The sequence below is a fragment of the Vulpes lagopus genome, chromosome 8 (genome assembly GCF_018345385.1).
Source record: "Vulpes lagopus strain Blue_001 chromosome 8, ASM1834538v1, whole genome shotgun sequence".
In the NCBI taxonomy this organism is placed as follows: Eukaryota; Metazoa; Chordata; class Mammalia; order Carnivora; family Canidae; genus Vulpes; species Vulpes lagopus.
The window spans coordinates 117,780,888-117,803,410 of NC_054831.1; the positions used below are offsets into that span (position 1 = coordinate 117,780,888).

Consider the following 22,523-nt stretch of genomic DNA (forward strand, 5'->3'; position numbering starts at 1 on the left):
TCACTGGAAAGTTCATCATTACAATTTTATTTATTTATTTATAAATATTTTATCTATTTATTTGAGAGAGAGAATGAGCTGGGAGAGGGGCAGAGGGACAAGCAGACTCCCTGCTGAGCAGAAAGCCTGATGCAGGACTGGATCCTTGGACCCTGGGATCATGACCTGAGCTAAAGGCAGCCGCTTAACTGACTGAGCCACCCAGGCGTCCTATTTATTTATTTATATTTAATATTTTATTTATTTATTTGACAGAGAGAGAGAGAGAGAGCACAAGTAGGGGGAGAAGCAAACTCCCTGCTGAGCAGGGAGCCCGAAGAGGAATTAGATCCCAGGACCCCAAGATCATGACTCAAGCTGAAGGCTCACCCTTAGTGACTGAGCCACCCAGGTGCCCCCAATCATAACAATTCTAGTAACATAAAGAATCCCAAAGGATTTGGTGAGTCCAATTTTGGAAAGGCAGGAGAAAAAGAGATGGAAGAAATTTTATTAAGACTCAATTGTTCATGCAATCCTGGCCAGAACTGTAACTGCAGCATTTGATACATTTACAAAGTTGGGGTAAATTTCGACTCTCTGGATCCCTGGGTGGCTCAGCGGTTTAGTGCTGCCTTTGGCCCAGGGCACGATCCTGGAGTCCTGGGATCGAGTCCCACATCGGGCTCCCTGCATGGAGCCTGCTTCTCCCTCTGCCTGTGTCTCTGCCTCTCTCTCTCTGTGTCTCTCATGAATAAATAAATAAAATCTTAAAAAAAAAAAAAGATAAAAACACATGATGGCTATTAGCTTAAAAAAATTTCAACTATCGCACTCACCTTATCATTCAGTGTTGCAGAGTCACTGGATTTGAAACGTAAAAAAGCAGTGCTGGATTTTAAAACTGGAGATACAGAAAAACCCCACAAAAACAAAAACTAAAGAACTGTTGGTACAATACAAAAGTATTTCATATTACAGCTTTTAAGTAATTTGTTTTATTACATATTTGTATCTCCTTGCCTTTTCTTTTCATATACTCATAATACTTTTAAAGGTGAAAAAATGTCAAATATATTTGATTTTTTATTTTATTTAAACTTTTTTTTTTAATTTTTATTTATTTATGATAGTCACAGAGAGAGAGAGAGAGGCAGAGACACAGGCAGAGGGAGAAGCAGGCTCCATGCACCGGGAGCCTGACATGGGATTCGATCCCAGGTCTCCAGGATCGCGCCCTGGGCCAAAGGCAGGCGCCAAACCGCTGCGCCACCCAGGGATCCCTGATTTTTTATTTTAAAACTCAAGTATTCAAGGGGTGCCTGGCTGGCTCAGTTATTAGAGCCTGTGACTCATGATCTCGGGGCTGTGAATTTGAGCCCCATGTTGGGTGCACAGATTACTAAAATATACATATAAACTTTAAAAAATAAATAAAACTCATGTATTCAAGATGTTAGTTATGAGTGGAGGCAAACTTCATCAATTTAATAGCTGTTAAATTCAGCTGTTCATTATTGAAATTAGGTTCACATAACCTAGAATTACAAAGGCACAGAGCCCATATAGAGAAAAGATCACTCTTTTGCTGTTTAAAAATGCAACAGAGATTTCTTACTTTTGCTTTGCTTTTTTCTGTATGCTTTTTGGTCAATGGTGAGAGCTCAGCAGGACTTTCAATAAGCTCTATAACAGGATACAATTTCATGCATTCCCAGGTTATTACTACAGGAAAATGCAATTAATAAAGATCCAGCTGGTTGCCTATTATTTTAAAATATGTTATCTACAACGAACTTATTTTTAAAAATTTATGTGACAACTCAGGAATGTGAACAGATTGGCTATTTACTGATGTTAAGGAACTCTTAATTTTGTTTAGGTATAATTATGGTATTGTAGGTTTTTTTTTTAAGACACCTTTTAAAAATTTTTTTTAAAATAGGCTACATGCCCAACGGGACTTGAATTCACAGCCCTGGGATCAACAGTCACATGTCTCAGTTTTGTTTTGTTTTTTGGGAGGGGAGGGGCAGAGAGAGGGAGAGATCTTTTTTTTTTTTTAAGATTTATTTATTTATTAATGAGAGACACACACACACAGAGAAAGAGAGAGAGAGAGAGGCAGAGACACAGGCAGAGGGAGAAGCAGGCTCCACACAGGGAGCCCGACGTGGGACTCGATCCCGGGTCTCCAGGATAACGCCTGGGCCAAAGGCGGTGCTAAACCGCTGAGCCACCTGGGCTACCCCAGCATCTTAAGCAGGCTCCATGCCTAGCATGGAGTCAGACAGGGTTTGATCTCACAACCCTGAGATCATGACCTGAGCTGAAATCAAGAGTTGGATGCTTGGCTCACCCAGGCACCATCACTTTTTTTAAAGACTAAATTTTAGGGACACATTTTGAAATATTTACAGATGAAAACTTATGATGTCTGGTATTTGCTTAAAAATAATAAAGAGAGGAGTAAGAAGTAATGATACTGATGAAACAAGATTGGCATGTATAGGAAGTTGTTCAAACTGGGTAAGGGGTACCTGGAGGTGAATTATACTATTCTCTTTCCTTTTGTGTATGTTTGAAATTTTCCTAAAATAAAAACAATTTTAAAAGTATAATTTGAATCTTATAATCTGTAGCAGTTTCATTTTATAATTCTCCTTTAAACTCACATGTAAAGTACTAAGCAAGTTTGCTACCTGATTAATTGGGGCAGAACTGTATGACATGCATTTCTTCTTTTTTTTAAGGATTTAAAAAAAATTATTTATCTTGAGAGAGAGAGTGCGAGCAGCACTGGGAGGGGCAGACAGAGGAAGAGAGAGATTCTCAAGCAAACTCCATGCTGAGTGCGGAGTCTGATGCATGGGTCAATCCCACAACTGTGGATCATGGCCTGAGCCAAAACTGAGTTGGACAATTAATGGACTGCGCCACCCGGGTACCCCTGGTAAAGCATGCATTTCTAATCCCTGTTCTCTACGACAGTCTTATGACAGTGTGGGGTGTACTGCTGAAACGAACAACCTATATAATCTTTCTACATTTCACTACTATCATAAAAATGAAATGTCTCAGTTGTTGTTGCACATAGGATTACCGGGTCAATGTTATGGGCTGTGTGTTAAGTGTTTTTTTTTTTTTAATTATGTATATATTTTATTTTTTTTTAAGATTTTATTTATTTATTAATGAGAGACATACAGAGAGAGAGGCAGAGACACAGGCAGAGGAAGAAGCAGGCTCCATGTAGGGAGCCCAACATGGGACTCAATCCTGGGTCTCCAGGATCAGTCCCTGGGCTAAAGGTGGCGCTAAACCACTGAGCCACCCGGGCTGCCCTAAATTATGTATTTATAGCTCAATAAAATCAGATATAGTCTCATTTCTTTTAGGTCTTAGGCCTGTGAACCTTTGTAAAAATGCATGGTTACTCTGTCTAAATTTTCTGTATGAAAATACTCCTCCTGAGGGAATACTGAGAAAAAAATACAATGGAAAATGAAAATATGCATCATAGGGATTGAACCATTTAGAAAGAGCTATAGGAGATCCCTGGGTAGCTCAGCGGTTTAGCACCTGCCTTTGGCCCAGGGCACGATCCTGGAGTCCTGGGATCCAGTCCCGCGTCGGGCTCCCGGCTCGGAGCCCGCTTCTCCCTCCTCCTGTGTCTCTGCCACTCTCCCTCTCTCTCTATCACAAATAAATAAATAAATAAGTAAATAAATCTTTAAAAAAAAAAAGAGCTATAAAGGCTTAACAGTAATCTGCTAACAATCATCTGCTGACACAAGTTTGGAAAATCTTGGGCTTTGAAATTCAGAACTCTATTGTTTTGACTGTTATTAAATTTATCCTTTTTTTTTTTTTTTTAAAGTAAGCTCCATTCCCAGTGTGGGGCTTGAACTCATGATTCTATGATCAAGAGTTGTATGTTGGGGATCCCTGGGTGGCGCAGCGGTTTGGCGCCTGCCTTTGGCCCAGGGCGCGATCCTGGAGACCCAGGATCGAGTCCCACGTCGGGCTCCCGGTGCATGGAGCCTGCTTCTTCCTCTGCCTCTCTCTCTCTCTCTCTGTGACTATCATAAAAAAAAAAAAAAAAAAAAAAAAGAGTTGTATGTTCTACCAACTGAGCCAGTCAGGTACCCCTAACCAATATTCTCTTTTTTTAAAGATTTTATTTATTTATTCATGAGAGATAGAGAGAGAGAGAGAGGCAGAGACATAGGCAGAGGGAGAAGCAGGCTCCATGCAGGAAGCCCGATGTGGGACTCGATCCCGGGTCTTTAGATCAGGCCCTGGGCTGAAGGCGGAGCTAAACCACTGAGCCACCCGGGCTGCCCTCCCCTAGTCAATATTATTTTTTTTTCTTTTTTAATTTTTATTTATTTATGATAGTCACACAGAGAGAGAGAGAGAGAGAGAGAGAGAGAGGCAGAGACACAGGAAGAGGGAGAAGCAGGCTCCATGCACCGGGAGCCCGACGTGGGATTCGATCCCGGGTCTCCAGGATCGCGCCCTGGGCCAAAGGCAGGCGCCAAACCGCTGCGCCACCCAGGGATCCCTAGTCAATATTATTTTTAATAGAAATTTAAATTTGGGGAACCCTGGGTGGCTCAGCAGTTTAGCTCCTGCCTTTGGTTCAGGGCGTGATCCTGGAGTCCTGGGATCGAGTCCCACCTTGGGCTCCCTGAATGGAGCCTGCTTCTCCGTCCCTCTCCCTCTCTCTCTCTCTCTCTCTCATAAATAAATAAATAATCTTTTAAAAAAAAGAAATTTATAATTTTTTTAAAGAAATTTAAATTTATGTTTTAGGAAATAAATTTCATTAGAGGACTATGACTTTTTAAAAAATCACTTGGTTCAACTGCCCATAACACTTCAAAGTAAGGACATGTTGAGATAAGACTGATTTATATAGGAGCCTTAGAACCTCACTGAGGGGACTGTTTTTAGATACCTGGAAAGCTTCTGGATGTGACATCAGATCCTGGACCATATGGATAGCCAACAGGAGTTGAGTCCATATCAGCATCAATTTGTGCTTGTTCTTCAGATTGGGAAATGTGGCTGGAAGAATCTGATGCTCGTGCTTCTCGTTTGCTTGGCTTATAATGAGCAACTTCAGAAGGCTGTGACAACCTCAAATGTTTGGACTTTTTGATGGAATCTTTCCTTTGTTCATGCTTGGCCAAAGGCTGTTGAGTATTCCTTTGGGGGGCTGGGTGGTAATTATACTTACTCCAAGATTTTCCACTTATTATACCTGTCCCTTGATCCGAGCTTAGGTGAGAATGTGGAGAACTGCCTTCTTCTTGCCAGCCACTGCTATAAAAGGAGGAACGTTCTATACCATTAGAATTGGCATCTTTATCAGAGAGACTGAAATAGCGATCTTTTTCTTTCTCACTAATGTCTAGTGAAGATTTAATAAAGGTCTTACATACACTAATGACATCAGTCATCTGAAGGAAGCTAGCAGCTGACATCACTTCTATGACGTTCTGACCAGTAAGAGAGAGTTTGCCGGAATAGACAAAGTCCAGGATAACCGTAAAAGTGTCCGGGGAGAAAGCCTGAAATGTAGCCGTGGTTGGCTGACTTGTCTCCTTCGAATTCTGAGAAAGGAGCATTTTGAAGTAGCCACTGCTAGCGAATAGTACATTTCGATGTGCTTTGAAGACCTTCCCTTCAACCAGAATGCTGCAATCACAAAAGACATCTTGCCTGCGTTGCTCATTCAGTTGTTGCAGGAGGTGGGACTGGTGAGAGGAGATCTCCATTCTGGAGAGGAAAAGACACGTGGTTACCAACCCGAAATGACACGGCTTTTCCGAGCAGAGTCAACTGAAATGACCATCAGAAACCTTTCTCTTGTTTCCACTAAAACCACTTTCTTAGAGAACATCATCTCCAAGACACAGAAAACCACTTAGTACTGTTATTAATTGTGTGATTTTCAGACAATGATGTGTTCAGTCATCAAACTTTACTGGACATCTTTTTTTTTTTTTAAGATTTTATTTATTTATTCATGAGAGGCACAGAGAATGAAGCAGAGACACAGGCAGAGGGAGAAGCAGGCTCCCCATGGGGGGCCCGACACAGGACTCAATCCCAGGACTCTGGGATCACAAGCTGAGCTGAAGGCAGACCCTCAACCACTGACCCACCCATGTGCCCCTACTGAGCATCTTCTGTGAATCAGGCTTTCTGCTACGTACTGGACTGAACAGACTTGCTTCCTGCATTCAGGTAGTGTTCAGTCTAGAGGGGCATCAGGCACTCAACACTCACATGAAGTCATAAAGGACTTAATACAAAAAACAGAAAGACGCTGCTGTTGGTATAACAGAAGGGTAGGCCAGCTTAGACTGGGGTGGAGAGGGTTAGGGATAACTCTCTGAGAAGTAACATTTAAACTGGGATATCAAAGGCGAACAGGAATTAGCTGGGTGAGGAATGAGGGAAAGACTACAGATTCCAACAAAACGATGATCTAGAAAGGGCTGAAACTCTCCTGCCACAAATCTCTAGAGATGCTGGCTAAAATATAACCGAACGTTTTATTATTTTTTAAAATTTTACTTAGTTAACATACAGTGCAGTAGAGTTTCTGGAGTAGAATTCAGTGCTGCATCACTTACAAACAACACCCAGTGCTCATCATATTGCATGCCCTCCTAATCCCCATCAACCATCCTGCCCATCCCCCACCCACATCCCTCCATCAACCCTATTTGTTCTCTATTGTTAAGTCTCTTATGGCTTGCCTCCATTTTTTTTTTCTTTTACCCCTTAAAATATAACCAAACTGTGTTTTAAATGTATGGTCTTGTAAGAAAATGAGAAATCCCTAGGTGCCAGCAGTGAAGGAGCAGAGCCAGAGCAGCAATACGGGACTTGGGTTTTCATCAGTAACAAGTTGGAATCCTCTAAAGGCTAAAACCTTAAAGAAGAAAGATAGTAAAAAAAAGAAGAAGAAGAAAGAAGAAGAAGAAGAAGAAGAAGAAGAAGAAGAAGAAGAAGAAGAAGAAAGAAGAAGAAGAAGAAGAAGAAGAAGAAGAAGAAGAAGAAGAAGAAGAAGAAAGAGAAAGAAAGAAAGAAAGAAAGAAAGAAAGAAAGAAAGAAAGAAAGAAAGAAAGAAAGAAAGAAAGAAAGAAAAGAAAGAAAGAAAGAGAAGAAAGTAAACTTTGCCCCTAAATCCTGGGAAAAACAATTAATCTTGCGAGGCTTTTGTTGGGAAAAGGAAAAAAAAAGTACCTAGGTGAGATATCAAACCCAAGGTTGTGCTTTTTGAGGTTCTGAATCCAAATTTATTTTACCTGTTTGATGTGGGAAACCTCAAAGTGAAAATTTAATGTGGAAATTAGTCCTGGGCTTCTGTGGGTTACACAGAAGCAAATGCAAAACTGCTCAGGAGGAGTGCTCTCAGGACCCAAGGCAGGTAGGAAAAAAAAATCTCTGCTTACACTGAACTCCAAATCATTCCTCTTTATAAAAATGGATAATTTTCAATATCATACCATCATTATGTCTACTATCTTCTAACTTTTTAAAAAAATTATTTATATATTATTTAAAAGATTTTATTTATTTGACAAAGAGAGAAAGAACACAAGCAGGGGGAGTAACAGCCCAATGTGGGGGTCGATCCCACAATCGGGGCTCGATCCCACAATCCTGAGATCATGACCTGAGCCAACAGATTAGAAAGAGTTTTGGTTTGTTCTTTTCATTTCCTGTTTGCTTCTCCCATTCTCTTTCTATCAGTTTCATCCCCATCCATCAAAATCATTTTCAAAAAATATCATTAGTGGAGTGCCTGGGTGGCTCAGTCAGTTAAATGTCTGCCTTTGGCTCAGGTCGTGATCCCTGGGTCCTGCTTCTCCTTCTCCCTCTGCTTGCTGCTCCCCCTGCTTATGCTCACGCTCTCTGTCAAATAAATAAAATCTTAAAAAAAAAAAACATTAGTAACTTGCATGTCAAATCCAACAGTCATTTCTTTGTCTTCATTTTACTGATGCAGTGGGTCATTCTCTTGATCCTAAAACACTTTCTTCACTTGGTGCCAGGACGCCACTCCTCCATGTTCTTCTCCCATCGGCTGGCCGCTCCTTCTCAGTCCTTTGCCGGTTTTTCATTTTCCTAAGCTCTAAGTGCTAGGGGATTCATGGTATCCTACCCCAAAATATGGCACCTTGGCACACTGAATATTTTGAACTGAAGAACTTTGAGAAAACAGCAGAAGCAGAAAGGTAACTTTGATATCCCCTCCCTTTCCCCCTACAACTAAAATAACCCCTAACCCTCCTTATACCCAGAGGAAAGAGCATCCTTATCTCAGAAGACAAAGGGACGCTAAAAAGAATCTGAACAAACTGGCTGAGCTGAGCTTCCCTGTTTACTAAATTTATCTCCTACTCCTTAACCTACCTTACTCCTCCACGACTGCTGGCGCTTCATCGAACCTAGCATAGAAATATCCTTAGGTCTATTTCTTCCTTGGATCTTCATTTCCTTATGAAGGCTTCTGTGTTGTGTAGAACTTATGTTAAGTAAATTTGTATGCATGTCTCATGTCAATTTGTCTTTGGTGGTTTAATTTCCAGACCCAGCCAGGAAGAAGGTCAAGGAAAAATTTTCCTCCCCTACAACTGGAATGCCCCAGGCCTCAGGGCTGGGACCTCTTCTCTACTTACACCATTCCCTAGGTGAGTCCATCTAGTCTCATAGTTTCAAATACCATCTTTGAGCTTATGACCCACAAAAAAAAGCTTCCAAAGGCTCCCCATCCAACCTCAAAGTTCTTACGACCTCAAAGGCCCTACATGATGTGCATCCTCCCCATCCAGGTATCTCTCTGCCCTCGTCTCTTCTGCTCGATCCCTCCAACACTGCATTCTAGCTACAAAGACCTCTGCTCATTCCTGAACATTCAAGGCCTGTTCCTACTGTGCAGTCTTTATCCTTGCTACTCCTTCTGCTTGGGAATTCTTCTCCCAGATATTCACATTGCTCACATTCTCACATTTTCAGGTCCCTGTTCAAATGTCACCTTATCAGAGAGCTTTCCTTTACCATCCTATCTAATCACACCCTCCCATTCTTTATCCTCTTATTTGCTATTTTCTCCTACTAGAATTTAAAGTAGGAGAGCTGAGACTGCCTACTTATGTATTCCCAGCTCCTTGAGCAGCACTTGAGCACATGATAATGCTCAATCGGTATTGTTGAACATGCATCAAACACATTTTTTAAAAAGATTTTATTTAGGGGGATCCTTGGGTGGCGCAGCGGTTTGGCACCTGCCTTTGGCCCAGGGCGCGATCCTGGAGACCCGGGATCGAATCCCACGTCGGGCTCCCGGTGCATGGAGCCTGCTTCTCCCTCTGCCTGTGTCTCTGCCTCTCTCTCTCTCTCTCTCTCTCTGTGTGTGTGACTATCATAAATAAATAAAATCTTAAAAAAAAGATTTTATTTATTTATTCACGAGAGACACAGAGAGAGACAGAGAGAGGCGGAGGCAAAGGTAGAGGGAGAAGCAGGCTCCATGCTGGGAGTCTGACATGGGACTCGATCCTGGGTCTCCAGGATCATGCCCTGGGCTGAAGGCGGCGCTAAACCACTGAGCCACCCAGGCTGCCCTGCATCAAACATATTAAAACATACAAGGACACTGTTGTTGTTGTTTTGTTGTTGTTGTTGTTGTTGTTGACACTGTTCTTTATAAAGAAGAATCAGCATATAGAATAGGAGAATCAGAACACCAACAGTTTTAGAAAATAGAATAAAAATCTAATAGACCATGAAGTAAGTATGTTTAAGATGGCCGAAGAGATAAAAGATATAAAGAGTAGCATATGGTTATGAGTATAAATGCTAGAGCCAGGTAGCTGGATTTGGAATTATGGCTCTACCACTTAATAGCTGTGTGAACCGGGGCAATTTATTTAACTTCTGTATTCATTTCCTTATCTGTAAAATGGAACAAAAAATAGCTCTTATTTCATAGGATTATTTTTTTTTTAATTTTTTTAATTTTTATTTATTTATGATAGTCACAGAGAGAGAGAGGCAGACACACAGGCAGAGGGAGAAGCAGGCTCCATGCACCAGGAGCCCGACATGGGACTCGATCCCGGGTCTCCAGGATCGAGCCCTGGGCCAAAGGCAGGCGCCAAACTGCTGTGCCACCCAGGGATCCCATTTCATAGGATTATTGTGAGGACTGAATGAGCTGATGTACACACAGCACTCAAAACTAGATGTTGGGCATGCAGTAAGTACTTCATAAATGTTAGCCATTCTCCTTTTACTTTGTTTTACTATTATCCACAAGAAAAGAAACTAGGCGGGGGGGGGGAAGAGAAGAGGCAGGTTTGAGGAGGAACCAAATGGGCTTAATATATGAAAGATATAATTAGTGAAATTAAAACACTTCATGTTGTAAGATGGCTACCTCATCTCCAGCCTGATAGCCACATTCCTGGCAGGAAGAATTGACAAGACAAAAGACAATTACCAACCCAGCTTGTCTTCTTTCTTCTTTTTTTTTTTTTTTTTAAGATTTTTATTTATTTATTCATGAGAGACACCGAGAGAGAGAGAAAGAGAGAGAGAGAGGCAGAGACACAGGCAGAGGGAGGGAGAAGCGGGCTCCCCCTAGGGAGCCCGATGTGGGACTCGATCCCGGATTCCCGAGATCACACCCAAGACAAAGGCAGACGCTCAAACGCTAAGCCACCCAGGCGTCCCTTGTTTTCTTTTTTGATCAGGGGAAAAAGAAAAGTTTTCCTGGATGCCTCACCCAGGGGACTTACACTTGCAACAGAATGACCAGACCATGTTACCTGATATTTAAGTGTATACTGCCACTAATGGTATGTATCGATTACCACTTCTCATTTTGTCAGTACTTACTATTATTAGGCTTTTTAATTTTGCCAATCTTACAAGTATACAATGGTATATCATTTTTTATTTGGTGGGTTAAACAATTAATGTCTATTGACTGTGATCAGCAAGTTGCTTGCTCATTACAATGTTGCTAACCAATACTGTACAAAAATGAACTACAAAAAATAATGTGATACAGTAAGTATTTATCTCACAAGCCTGTGGGTTGGCTGATTTAGGCTGGACTTGTTAGGACAGCTCTGCTGATCTTGCCTGGGCCCACTTACATACCTAGGAGTTAGCTGATGGAGGCAGCTTGTCCAGGGTGGTTGTGTTTCTACATGATCTCATATCTTCCTCATGGGACCAGTTGGCTGGCCTGGCCAATTTCTTCCCATGACAATACCAAAAGCACAAAAGACCAAGTGGAAATACATGAAGCCTCTTAGGCTTAGGCTTGTGACTGGTACACCATCACATCTACCCTACTGTAATAATCTTAAGCAAATCACATGGCCAAATGTGAAGTCAAGAAAGAAACACCTGTTCTGTTAGTGGGAAGAACTGTGATGTCACACAACAAAGGGTGTGATATTGGCAGGGGGTGATGAATAAGGGCAATTCTGTTATCCTTTCTTATTTTTTTTAAAGATTTTATTTATTTATTCATGAAAGACAGAGAGAGAGAGAGAGATATTGGCAGAGACATAGGCAGAGGGAGAAGCAAGTTCCATGCAGGAAGCCCAATGTGAAACTCGATCCCGGACCCCGGGATCATGCCCTGAGCTAAAAGCAGATGCTCACCTGCTGAGCCACCCAGGGTCCCTGTAAGTATCCTTTAAATATCCAACAAATAGGGCAGTCCGGGTGGCTCCATGGTTTAGGGCCGCCTTCGGTTCAGGGCATGATCCTGGATCCTGGATTCCAGGATGGAATCCCACGTTGGGCATCCTGCATGGAGCCTGTTTCTCCCTCTGCCTGTGTTTCTGCCTCTCTCTCTCTGTATCTTTCATGAATAAATAAAATATTTTTAAAAATAAAAACAAAGTTGTTTCTCACTTTTAGAGCTTTAATCCACTGTTTTGCATATGGTATTCTAATTTTTTTATGTGGATAGTCAATTTTTCTGGCACTGTTTATTGAACAATGTATCCTTTCCCCACTAATCTGCAATGCTATCTGTTATACATCTAGCTTACATAAATTCATGGATCTACCCCTTCAATTCAGTCAATTTGTCTATCTCTGCATCAATACTTCATAGTATTAATTACCAAACTTTAAAATGTATTCCTACACCTAGTTCTTCAAGTAACATTAAAAAAAAATCTAATTATCTCCTTCTTCTTCCATATAAATATATTAGAATAAGCTTATCAAGCTTCACTAAAGAGAAAAAATATACCCTATAGGTATTTATTTTGGAATTGAATGTATAGATTTATTTATGGGAAGATTCATATCTTTAGATATTGAATCTTACCATCCATGAACATGGTATAATTCTCCCTTTATTTAGGAATTCCTGCATATTCTTCAGTAATGTTTCCTTATTTTCTTTATTAAGATCTTGCATAATTTTGTCAAATTTATTTCCAACTGCTCATTGGCTGAATAGAAATGATCCTAAAATGCCACCATGAAGAATGATGTCTAGGACAGGTGTTTGATGGGTATCCTTTTGTTTCCAATTTGCTAAAAGTATTTATCATAAATGAGTGCTAAATTTTTTAAAATGCTTATTTGGTATTTATGTTTTTTCCTTCTTAATCTGTATATTTGTTTCCTGGGGCTACTGTAATAAAGTATATAAACTGGGTGACAACACAACTGAAATTTATTGTCTCAGAGTCTGGACGCTAGATATCTGAAATCATGGTGTCAGCAGGGCCATGCTTTCTTTGAGACCAGCGGGAGAGGAATCCTTTGCTTCTTGCATCTGGTGGCTCCAGGCATTCTTTGGTTTGTACAGCAAAACCCCAATCTTTGTCTCCGTCTTCACATGGCTGCCTTCTCTGTGTGTCTGTGTCTTCATAAGGAGCTCTCTACTTGTATCTTCACAATGTCTTCTTATAAGGACACTAGTCATTTTGCACAGCCATTTTTTTTTTTTTTTTTTTTTTTAAGTAAGCTCTAGACCTGATGTGGGGCTTAAACTCACGATCTGAGATCAGGAGTCACATGCTCTACTGACTGAGCCAGCCAGGAGCCCCAGGACACTAGTAACTGACTTAAGGGTCCACCCTACTCCAATATGACCTCATCTTAACTAATTACATCTTCAACAACCCTATTTCCAAATAAGGTACCGTAGGTTAGCACTTCAAAATATCTTTTGGGGGGGAACACAATTCAACCCACAACAGTCTGTTAAAATAATACGTTAAATTTTTTGGGTGTTGAATGATCTCTGCATTCCTAGAATACTCTAACCCTGTCTTTACCTTTGTTTTTATACTTACTCAGAGACTGAAAAGACAAATGTTCTGCTTTTTCAATTCTCCAATAATGTGAGGTTGAAGTAATAGTGGATTGAATCTTGTTCCCTCAAAATTCATGTTTACCTAGAATCTCAGAATGTGACCTTATTTGGAAACAGGGTCTTTGCAGAAAGAATTAGTTAAGATGAGGTCACTGGAGTACATCCAGTGAGCCCTACAGCCAATGGCTGGTGTCTTTATAAGAAAAGGAGAGGGAAAAAAAAAAAAAAGGAAAGGAAAGAAGAAAAAAATCCTGGTGAAATTACAGTTGGGAGACTACAGTCACACAACTGCTGGTCAAAAAATACCTGGAGTCCCCAGAAGCTAGAAGATTTCTCCTCTAGAGCCTTCAGAGGGGACATGGCCCTGCCAACACCTTGATTTCTGACTTCTAGCCTCCAGAACTGAGAGAATAAATTCCAGTTGTTTCAAGCAACCCAGGTTAAGGTACTTTGTTATAACGGCCCTAGAGAGCAAATACAAGCTGCATAAAACTGCCAATATTTAACAGTTTTGACCAATAAAAATAGTAATTTCATATGGTTGACCTAAAATCTTGATTCAAAATGAATTGGTAAAAGGGAAAAATATTTATTTCTGTATTAACAGAAGAAGCTGTAGCTATTTAAAAACTGTTGTTTGTTTTTTTTTTGTTTTGTTTTTTTAAGATTCTATTTATTTATTCATTCTCTCATGAATACAGAGACACACAGAGAGATGCAGACACAGGCAGAGGGAGAAGTAGGCTTCCTGCAGGGAGCCTGATATGGAACTTGATCCCAGGACCCAGGATCATGACCTGAGCCAAAGGTAGATGCTCAACCACTGAGCCACCCAGGTGCCCCTATTTAAAAGCTGTTATTTTCATTCTTTTGGTGGATGTTTTAGTTTATCAGCCTGTTATACAATTTCCCTTTTGTTGACTATTCTATTCTGACTCCCCTCTCTTCACACTCAATACTTTTTTTTCTGGTAATTGGTCCACAACTTTTAAGAGGATCATCCCTTCACCTCTTTCAGGTCCTATGGTTTGGGGGATACTGAACTGACTCATCCCTCCAAAGGCCAACCTGTGATCTAGACCTGACAAATCAGAGCAATGCATTCCCACAGCCAGCTATTGGCTTGGGGATGGATGGACTGAACAAGGCAAACAAAAGAGGTTCAGTCGACATGAACCTAGCACTTTTACTGGAGCAACTGGAAAAGAGCACTTCTCTGAGGATGAAAGCCGGGAACTAGACATTGTGGATGTACTGCCACCATGACAGCACCTACATGAGAAAGGACCAACCCTGAGGAAAGAAGAGCAGAGAAAGAGAAAGGCCTGATTCTCCTGACATCATTTTGTTCCCTAGACTGGTGATTTTTTTTTTTTTTTTCTGTAAAAGGCCAGGCAGGAAATATTTTAGGGCTTGGAGCTATGAGATTATTAGTTGTAATAAATATTTATTTTGGACTTCGCCTATGGTTCCTGGCTCAGAGTTCCCCAAATGCCTTGTAATTTCCTAAGCAATAAGAGCACTAGGAGCATCTTTTGTTCTAATGTTTGGTCTTTCATCCATAGTTCCTGAAATCACTTCAGAGCCATAAAGTTGCCATGTGTGTCTTGTTATTCACAGTAAGTCCCATTCAACCACAGCTGAGTTTTTGTTAATGTCCTTAAGATGCAGGGGCGGGGGTGGGGCGTGCCAGGGAAACCAACCATTAGACTCAATTTATTAGAATAGAGGGTTGGAACTTTCAGCTCTTCCCCACAACCTCTGAAGGGAGGAGGAGCTGGAGGTTGAATCAGTCACCAGTGGCCAATGATTTAATCAATCATGCCTATGTAATGAAGCCCCCCAAAAAACCCCAAAAGGGGATGCCTGGGTGGCTTAGCGGTTGAGTGTCTGCCTTTGGTTCGGGGAGTGATCCCGGGGCCCCAGGATTTAGTCCCGAGTCAGACTTCCTGCATGGAGTCTGCTTCTCCTTCTGCCTATGTCTCTGCCTCTCTCTTTCTGCATCTCCCATGAATAAATAAATAAAATCTAAAACAAAACAAAACAAACAAAAGGACAGGGTTTTGAGAGCTTCCAGCCTGGTAAACTAGAACACATCCACTTTTATGGCCCCGGCCTCATACTCCATGGGTCTGGAGTTCCCATATTTGGGACCTTACCCTATGTATCTCTTCATCTGGCTGTTCATTTGTATCTTTTATTATCCTTCATAATAAACTGGTGATCTAGTGAGTAAATTGGTTTCCTTAGTTCTGTGAGCCACTCCAGCAAACTAATCGAACCCAAGGCAGGGGGGGGGTCCTCTGATTTATGGTCAGTCAGAAGCACAGGTGACAACCTGGACCAGTGATGGGCATATCCAGTGGAGGCAGGCTTGTAGGACTGAGCCCTTAACCTGTGAATCTGATGCCATCTCGATGTAGATAGTGTCAGAAGTGAGTTGAATTTGTGTTGGAGAATTGCTTGATTTTGCAGGAAAAACACACATCACAGTGGGCCAGATGTCTCTCTCACCTCCTCAGCTTCACCACTATATTACTCAATTCTCCACAGTAGCACGAAAGCAGCCACAGACAATAGGAGAAGCAATGGGTATGATAGTGTCCCAATAAAGCTTTATTCACAAAAACAGCCACAGGCTGCCTTTTACCAACCCCAGCCCTAGTCCCAGCCATGCCTTCAGCTGTATCCCTTGGACTTTTCACTTACCTGACCCAATAAATGTCATTTTTCTTAAGCCAATATGAGTTGGCTTTCCTTTTACTTGTAGCAGAGAATCCCAGTTTATAAGTTATTTCTAAGATTCTGAATTCTTTGATAATTTTCATCTAATTATTAGTGTAACTTTTCTTTAAAATTTACTCCTAACTATGAAAGGAATCAAAGTTGGTTTCATAGAGGAATGATGAATTGATGCCCAAGACATTGCCAGTGCTTTTTCAGACATGAGAGTGCTATAAAAACACTAACTCTATTCTTAAAAATTTTAGTGAAAAGTTAATTCCTTGGGGGGGGAGGGGAATGGAACTTTTTTTTTTAGTTTAAATTTCAATAAGAATTTGCTTTCCAGGCAATTAAGTGAGCATCAGTATTGTTAAGTGTTGCAAACAGTAGTCACTGTGTGCAAATTTAAGCAGCCTGAGAGTTGATAGGGAGTGAGATGATATGTTTAATCGTGAAAACAAAGTGGGAAATTATCTCCTGACTGGAGAGACCTGAGCACCATCTTTGGAAGCAGAAGGAGAAACAGAGGGCCTCTGAAGGAGAAGGTTGAGGCTTGGGGAAATGGCCAGCGGCAGACCGTGTCACTGTGTGCAAATTTAAGCAGCCTGAGAGTTGATAGGGAGTGAGATGATATGTTTAATCGTGAAAACAAAGTGGGAAATTATCTCCTGACTGGAGAGACCTGAGCACCATCTTTGGAAGCAGAAGGAGAAACAGAGGGCCTCTGAAGGAGAAGGTTGAGGCTTGGGGAAATGGCCAGCGGCAGACCGTGTCAAAGGGCAGTCACAAGACTACTTCCTAAAGTGAAATACCCACTGGCAGCTGGATCCTCAGTGTCAGATACTCCAGACCCAAAAAGCAAGCTATAATTCCAAGATAGGATTAAGAATAAGTTTAAGAGGCTTAATGAAAAGACTTCGATAGATAAAAGGGAAAAGGTAAATCCCATGCATGTGGACACACACAGAGAACCACGATGACCAGGTAACAGACACATGGCAAGGAGAGCAAGACAACAAATGAAAGTGGCCTCATGGTATGCAGCAGGAGTACTGGCTGAGTGGAGGTCCTGTTTGCCAAAACAGAAAAGTCTAAGGGAGGAACCCGTGGGGGCTGGTCTCTGCCCCTCAAGTTTGGACAAGTTTCACGTGTCCTATTAACCATCCAACAAGAGATAGAGGGTGGGAGGCTGGATATATGAGTAGAGTTGAGGAGATAGGTCCAACCTGGGGATGTGAGACTGGGAATCAGCATTTAGATGGTATTTAAAGTCATGAGACTAGATGTGATTATCAAAGGAGGCAGGCCACAAAGAATAGAGGTGAGCTCCTGGCCTTCTGACATTGAGGGAACAGAGGGATGAGGATCATGCAAAGATACCAGGGGAAAACCAGAAAGTCAGGAAGACATCCTGGAAGTGAAGAAAGCATTTCAAGGAGAAGGGGTGATCAGCTGTGTTTGCTTTGGTAAGACAGGGACTAGGAGTCAACCACTGGATACATCAGTGGTGTGTGTGTTGGGGGGCAGGGAGGTGCATGTGCACACCCGCATTCTGTGTGGGTTTCAGGGAGAATGGGATGAGAAGAACAAAGACACACAATTCTTCACAGAATTTTGCTGTAAAGGGAAAGAATAAGGAGGACAGTGTTGTGGTCAGCACTGAAGAAGAATTTGAATATTCTGGAAAGAAAAAAGTACCTGAAGAAATAAATTTCCAGATAAAGCAGGGAGGAATGAGATTTAAGAAGACACTAAAATGGTTAGCATCGGAAAGGATTAGTGAGGGGTAGGAGGAGAGGGGACCTTTTTCTTTGCAAAAGGAAGAGAGAACAAAGAAGTGTACCTATCTCTAAGGAGATGATATCAGAGTTCATTTCAGATGCCTTCGATACTCTAAGTAAAATAGCATTATTTGTGAAAATGATGAGGATATGGGAAATACAGTAGAATTACAGTAGTTAATATAAAACTGTGTATCTGATGGGGTGCCTGGGTAGCTCAGTCTGCCTCTTGATTTCAGCCCAGGTCGTAATCTCAGGGTCATGAAATTGAGCCCCAAGTTGGGTCCACGCTCAGTGTGGAGTCTGCTTGAGATTCTCTCTCTCCCTCTGCCCCTCCCTGCTGTGCTCTCTCTCTCCAAAATAAAAAAAAGAAATAAAATCTTTAAAAGAAATTGTACATCTGATTTTTGGTCCACTCTAATTTATACTTTGCACCTAAATCACAAGATTAAAGTGTAACAGCATAAGCTCAGCTTACAGCATAGTGATACCCAGTAAATATTTAAGGGATTTCTCCTGGGAAACTGCTTCATTGGTAGACTACAGCCATTGACAGGCAGGACAAGCTGCCATTTTTCTTTAACCCCCCCATCTATGGCTGAAGAAGTTTGTTCTTTGCCCTTGTAAAAAAGCAGGGCCCTTATAACTAAGGCAATTGATTTTGGTTTCTGTACAGGTTATTCACCTATTGTTTTTAAGCCCTCAAACTGTGTTTTGAGACTCTGTTCTGCTCTGATGGGGCTGAGAGGCTGCAAACTACATTACCCAGGATCTCTCATCAGCTGGCTTCCTGTAGGATATGGAATATGGGATGCAGAGGACCAGAACAAGAGGGAAACTTGCTGCTCTAGCTCTCTCACTTGCTGGTGGTTGCTGTAGTAGCAGCAGGGTGGCATGATTTTGGACACAGCAGCTCAGACAGATGCAGAATCTTTCTGGTGGTCCCAGCTCTGATCAGAGTGGTACCTCTTCCACAGATCCAGGACTGACTGTCTCCAAAAGTGTAACAGGAGGTACATGCTCATTGGCTCCAGCTTCCAGGGGCATTAGCAGTCTATGATCTCTGAGTATCATTCCCTTCTTTTTGTTCCTCCAGCCCCCATCCTCATCTGTGCTTTTCCACATCTTCCCACACCTGTATCATTTCCAGTACTAAATTATCTTTGTCTGGAATATCCAGAATGGCTTTTGTTTTCTGTATAGGACTCTTACTATATAATCTTAGTAACAGAAAATGTCTCAGGAAATGGACTTTTCCAAATAGGGTTTTGGGATTGGTTTGCTGACTGTTTTGAGCTCAAAGAGAATGATGGCCTTATTGTCACCGAAGAATGGAAATGTTGGCAATAGAGGTCATGTGGTAGCATTATGGTTACTTATCAACATTTGCTTAAGGTGAAGTCCTACTGAAAGCAACAGCAACACTCTGGGTGATGCGGGGAAGGAGCTGCTGTATTTTACCATGATATTAGTAATGATGATTACAAGGACTCATCCTCATCAGGTGAGTTGCTTTTGTCTGTGTACTAGGGAACTTACAGGAAGGCAATGATAAACTCCCAAGTTTTAAAGTCAGCTCAAGTCACCATTAGAAAACCAGAGAACCTTAACAGTAGCCCTAAAGGAAACTCTGTGAAGCCACAGGATAGCTAGAGCTAAAACCTAGATACTAATTGTAATTGTGTGGGTTGTAAAATTCCAGCATGAGTTGATTTTACATCTGACCAAGTGTCTTATGTGATGGGCATTGATTGTGAAAGAGAGCCTGAGATTGGGAATGGGAACATTTGAATAGATTCAGATGATCTGAGAAACTCGAGCCCTACAATCCCACGAGTCTCCTCCTTGCCAGGGAGCAGTATCTCCTTTGTCTGAGAAGACTAGCCTTCCCTCGCTTGAAGACTCTTTAATAACACACCTGAGGCAATGACCTTGCAAGGGGATGCCAATTTTCCTCCAGACACACTTTACCACCCCTCATTGCCACCAGACCATAGCCAGAATCAGCATTTCCCAGGGGGATAATGAAAAAGTATCACGTGGGAGGAGATAATTTATACATAAAATATTGCAAGACTTCCTAATTCACCTTGGCACAAACATGGGAATATGTTTTGTAATGGATTCTGAGGTATACGATGTTGCAACAGGCTGGATTTATTCATACAGGTATACTTACCAGAGATTGTGGATTTTATGTGTTACTTCAGATACTTGGGAATGGTTCTAAAAATCTGTTTCATGGGCAGACCACAACTTGAACTCAAGGGTGGACTATATTCAGTGAAGTTGGGAAGCTAGAACTTCTGGCCTAATGTGGAGAACAAAACCCAGATGTCCAGAGGATACTTCCTTCACTAAGATATTGTGGCTGTCACCTATAGAATGGAAATGACACAAAGGGAGATGTCTTCACTGAAATGGGGATGATGAGGTCCCAGAGTGACAAAGGCCAAGTGACAGTAGTTAAATGCCAGAGACAATGTGTATGCAATTACCATATATACAGCAGGGGTGGATCTTTGATGAGGCTAGTTGATCATGTTGTCTCTAGGAATTATCTAGATGAACAGCTTACTAACACATTAAATTGATCTATATAACCAAAACATCCAACCAACCAACAAAACAAAAAAAATTTTAGGTCTCTTGAGCAAGACTATGACCTGGTTTGCCAATATTGGAGCAAGATAGCCTGTCATATATAATTCAGACCTAAACTAATTTACAGAATTGGATTGATTGATTATTATTTTTAAAATATTTTATTTATTTATTTGAGAGAGAGAGTGTGTGGGTGGGTGAGAAGGAAAGGGAGAGAAAATCTGAAGCAGACTCTATACTGAGCACAGAGCCCAATGTGGCGTTCAATCCCACAACTGGTAGATCATGACCTGAGCCGAAACCAAAAGTCAGACACTTAGCTGACTGAGCCACCTAGGTGCCCCCAGACCTGGATTTATTGAACCTTTAATTGAGGAAGGATACTATACTACCACAAGTATATACTAGAACATTTTCTTCATGTCTTCCTCAAAGAGACTTGAAATACTGTCCTAGTAAGTCATTACTAAATTAATGTAAATGAAAGCATGTACTTAGATGGCTAAAGACTAGGAAAGTAAAAATATCTAGATTTTCCAGGGATTGCCAGATATTAGTTCTGAGTTGGTGTTAATCCCTGGGTACCTTAACACCACTGTGACCCACCAGTCAAGGGAGGGGCTTATCCAGGTCAATTGATAAATGGGATTCTGGTCTGAGTTGATCTGACCTATGGTTATTTCTATACTTTCTAAAGTACAGTTCCCAAAAGTCCCACCTAGCAACTGGAAGAAGCCCCACATTTACTCCCTGATCATGGTGTGAGGGCTATTACAGTAAGAAGGAACAAATATAAATTCTTCACTTCCTCTCCCTACCAGTATAAACTAAAACCAATATTGCATCTCTGAGGGATATGCAGAGATTAGTGCCACGAGCAAAGGCCTCAAAGATGTTACAGTGGTGATTCCTATCACTTCTGCATTTAATTCCCCATTTGGCCTCTACAGAAAGTAGAAGGGTCTTGGAGACTGACTGTAGATCACAGTGTCCTTAATCAATGAATAATTCTAATTATAGCAGTTTTCTAGATGTGATCTTTACATTGGAACAAATCAACATAGTAGCCAACATCTGGAATACAGCCATTGGCTTGGAGAAATGTTTTTGTCTCTATATGAATCAGCAAGAAACATGAGCAGCAGTTTGCTTTTACCCATCATGGACATCACACATTGATGATATCATGCTGACTGGACATAATGAGCAGAACGCAGAAACTATCCTAGATACTTAGTAAGATCAATGCATGGCAGAAGGTAGGAGACAAAGACCATGAAGATTGAGGGTCCTGCCTCCTTGTTGAAATTTTTAGAGGGGGGGTTGTCACACGATCTGGGACAAGTTGAGATTAGCCCATGATAAAGTGAAAGACAAACTGTTGTACTTTATGCCACTCACCATAAAAAATAAGTTGTAGGAATCTTTTGGTTCAGAAGCAACACTACAGGGACTCCTGGGTGGCTCAGCAGTTAAGAATCTGCCTTTGGCCCCAAGCATGATCCTGGAGTCCTGGGATCGAGTCCCGCATTGGGCTCCCTGCATGGAGCCTGCTTCTCCCTCTGCCTATCTCTCTGTGTCTCTCATGAATAAATAAATAAGAAGAAGAAGAAGAAGAAGAAGAAGAAGAAGAAGAAGAAGAAGAAGAAGAAGAAGAAGAAGAAGAAGAAGAAGAAGAAGAAGAAAAAGAAGAAGAAGGAAGAAGGAAGAAGAAAGAAGGAAGAAGGAAGAAGGAAGAAGGAAGAAGAAGAAGAACTACACCTCATTTGGGTGCTATTCCAACCTATATACTGAGGAACTTGTAAGATGGTGAGTTTTAATTGTGGCCCAGAGCAAGAAAAGATTCTGCAGAAGGTTCTAGATGTGCAAGTTGCTCTGCTACAGTGCAAGTTGTTCTACTACACTGGCCTTAGGAGTGGTGTTAGAGGTCTGTGATAAACAGGGGATGCTGTATGGAGCCTATGATCAGCCTCAATAGGAGAATTATAGCCCTTAGAGAAAATCTGAGAGAAAATTCAGTACTTCTTATATTAGGGTTCTCCAGAGAAACA

At 41.4% G+C, this 22,523-nt stretch overlaps 1 protein-coding gene across 3 annotated transcripts in view; it reads right to left on the reverse strand.

The window, feature by feature from the left end:
• ZBTB8A (zinc finger and BTB domain containing 8A) overlaps positions 1-22,523 on the reverse strand; it is a 70,238-nt gene that overhangs the window by 9,890 nt on the left and 37,825 nt on the right. For all 3 annotated transcript variants that reach the window (XM_041768026.1, XM_041768025.1, XM_041768024.1), the window contains one exon: positions 4,943-5,766. In XM_041768026.1, the coding sequence (XP_041623960.1) occupies positions 4,943-5,765 (823 nt within the window). In that variant the 5' untranslated portion in view covers position 5,766. The remainder of the gene's footprint in view (positions 1-4,942; positions 5,767-22,523) is intronic.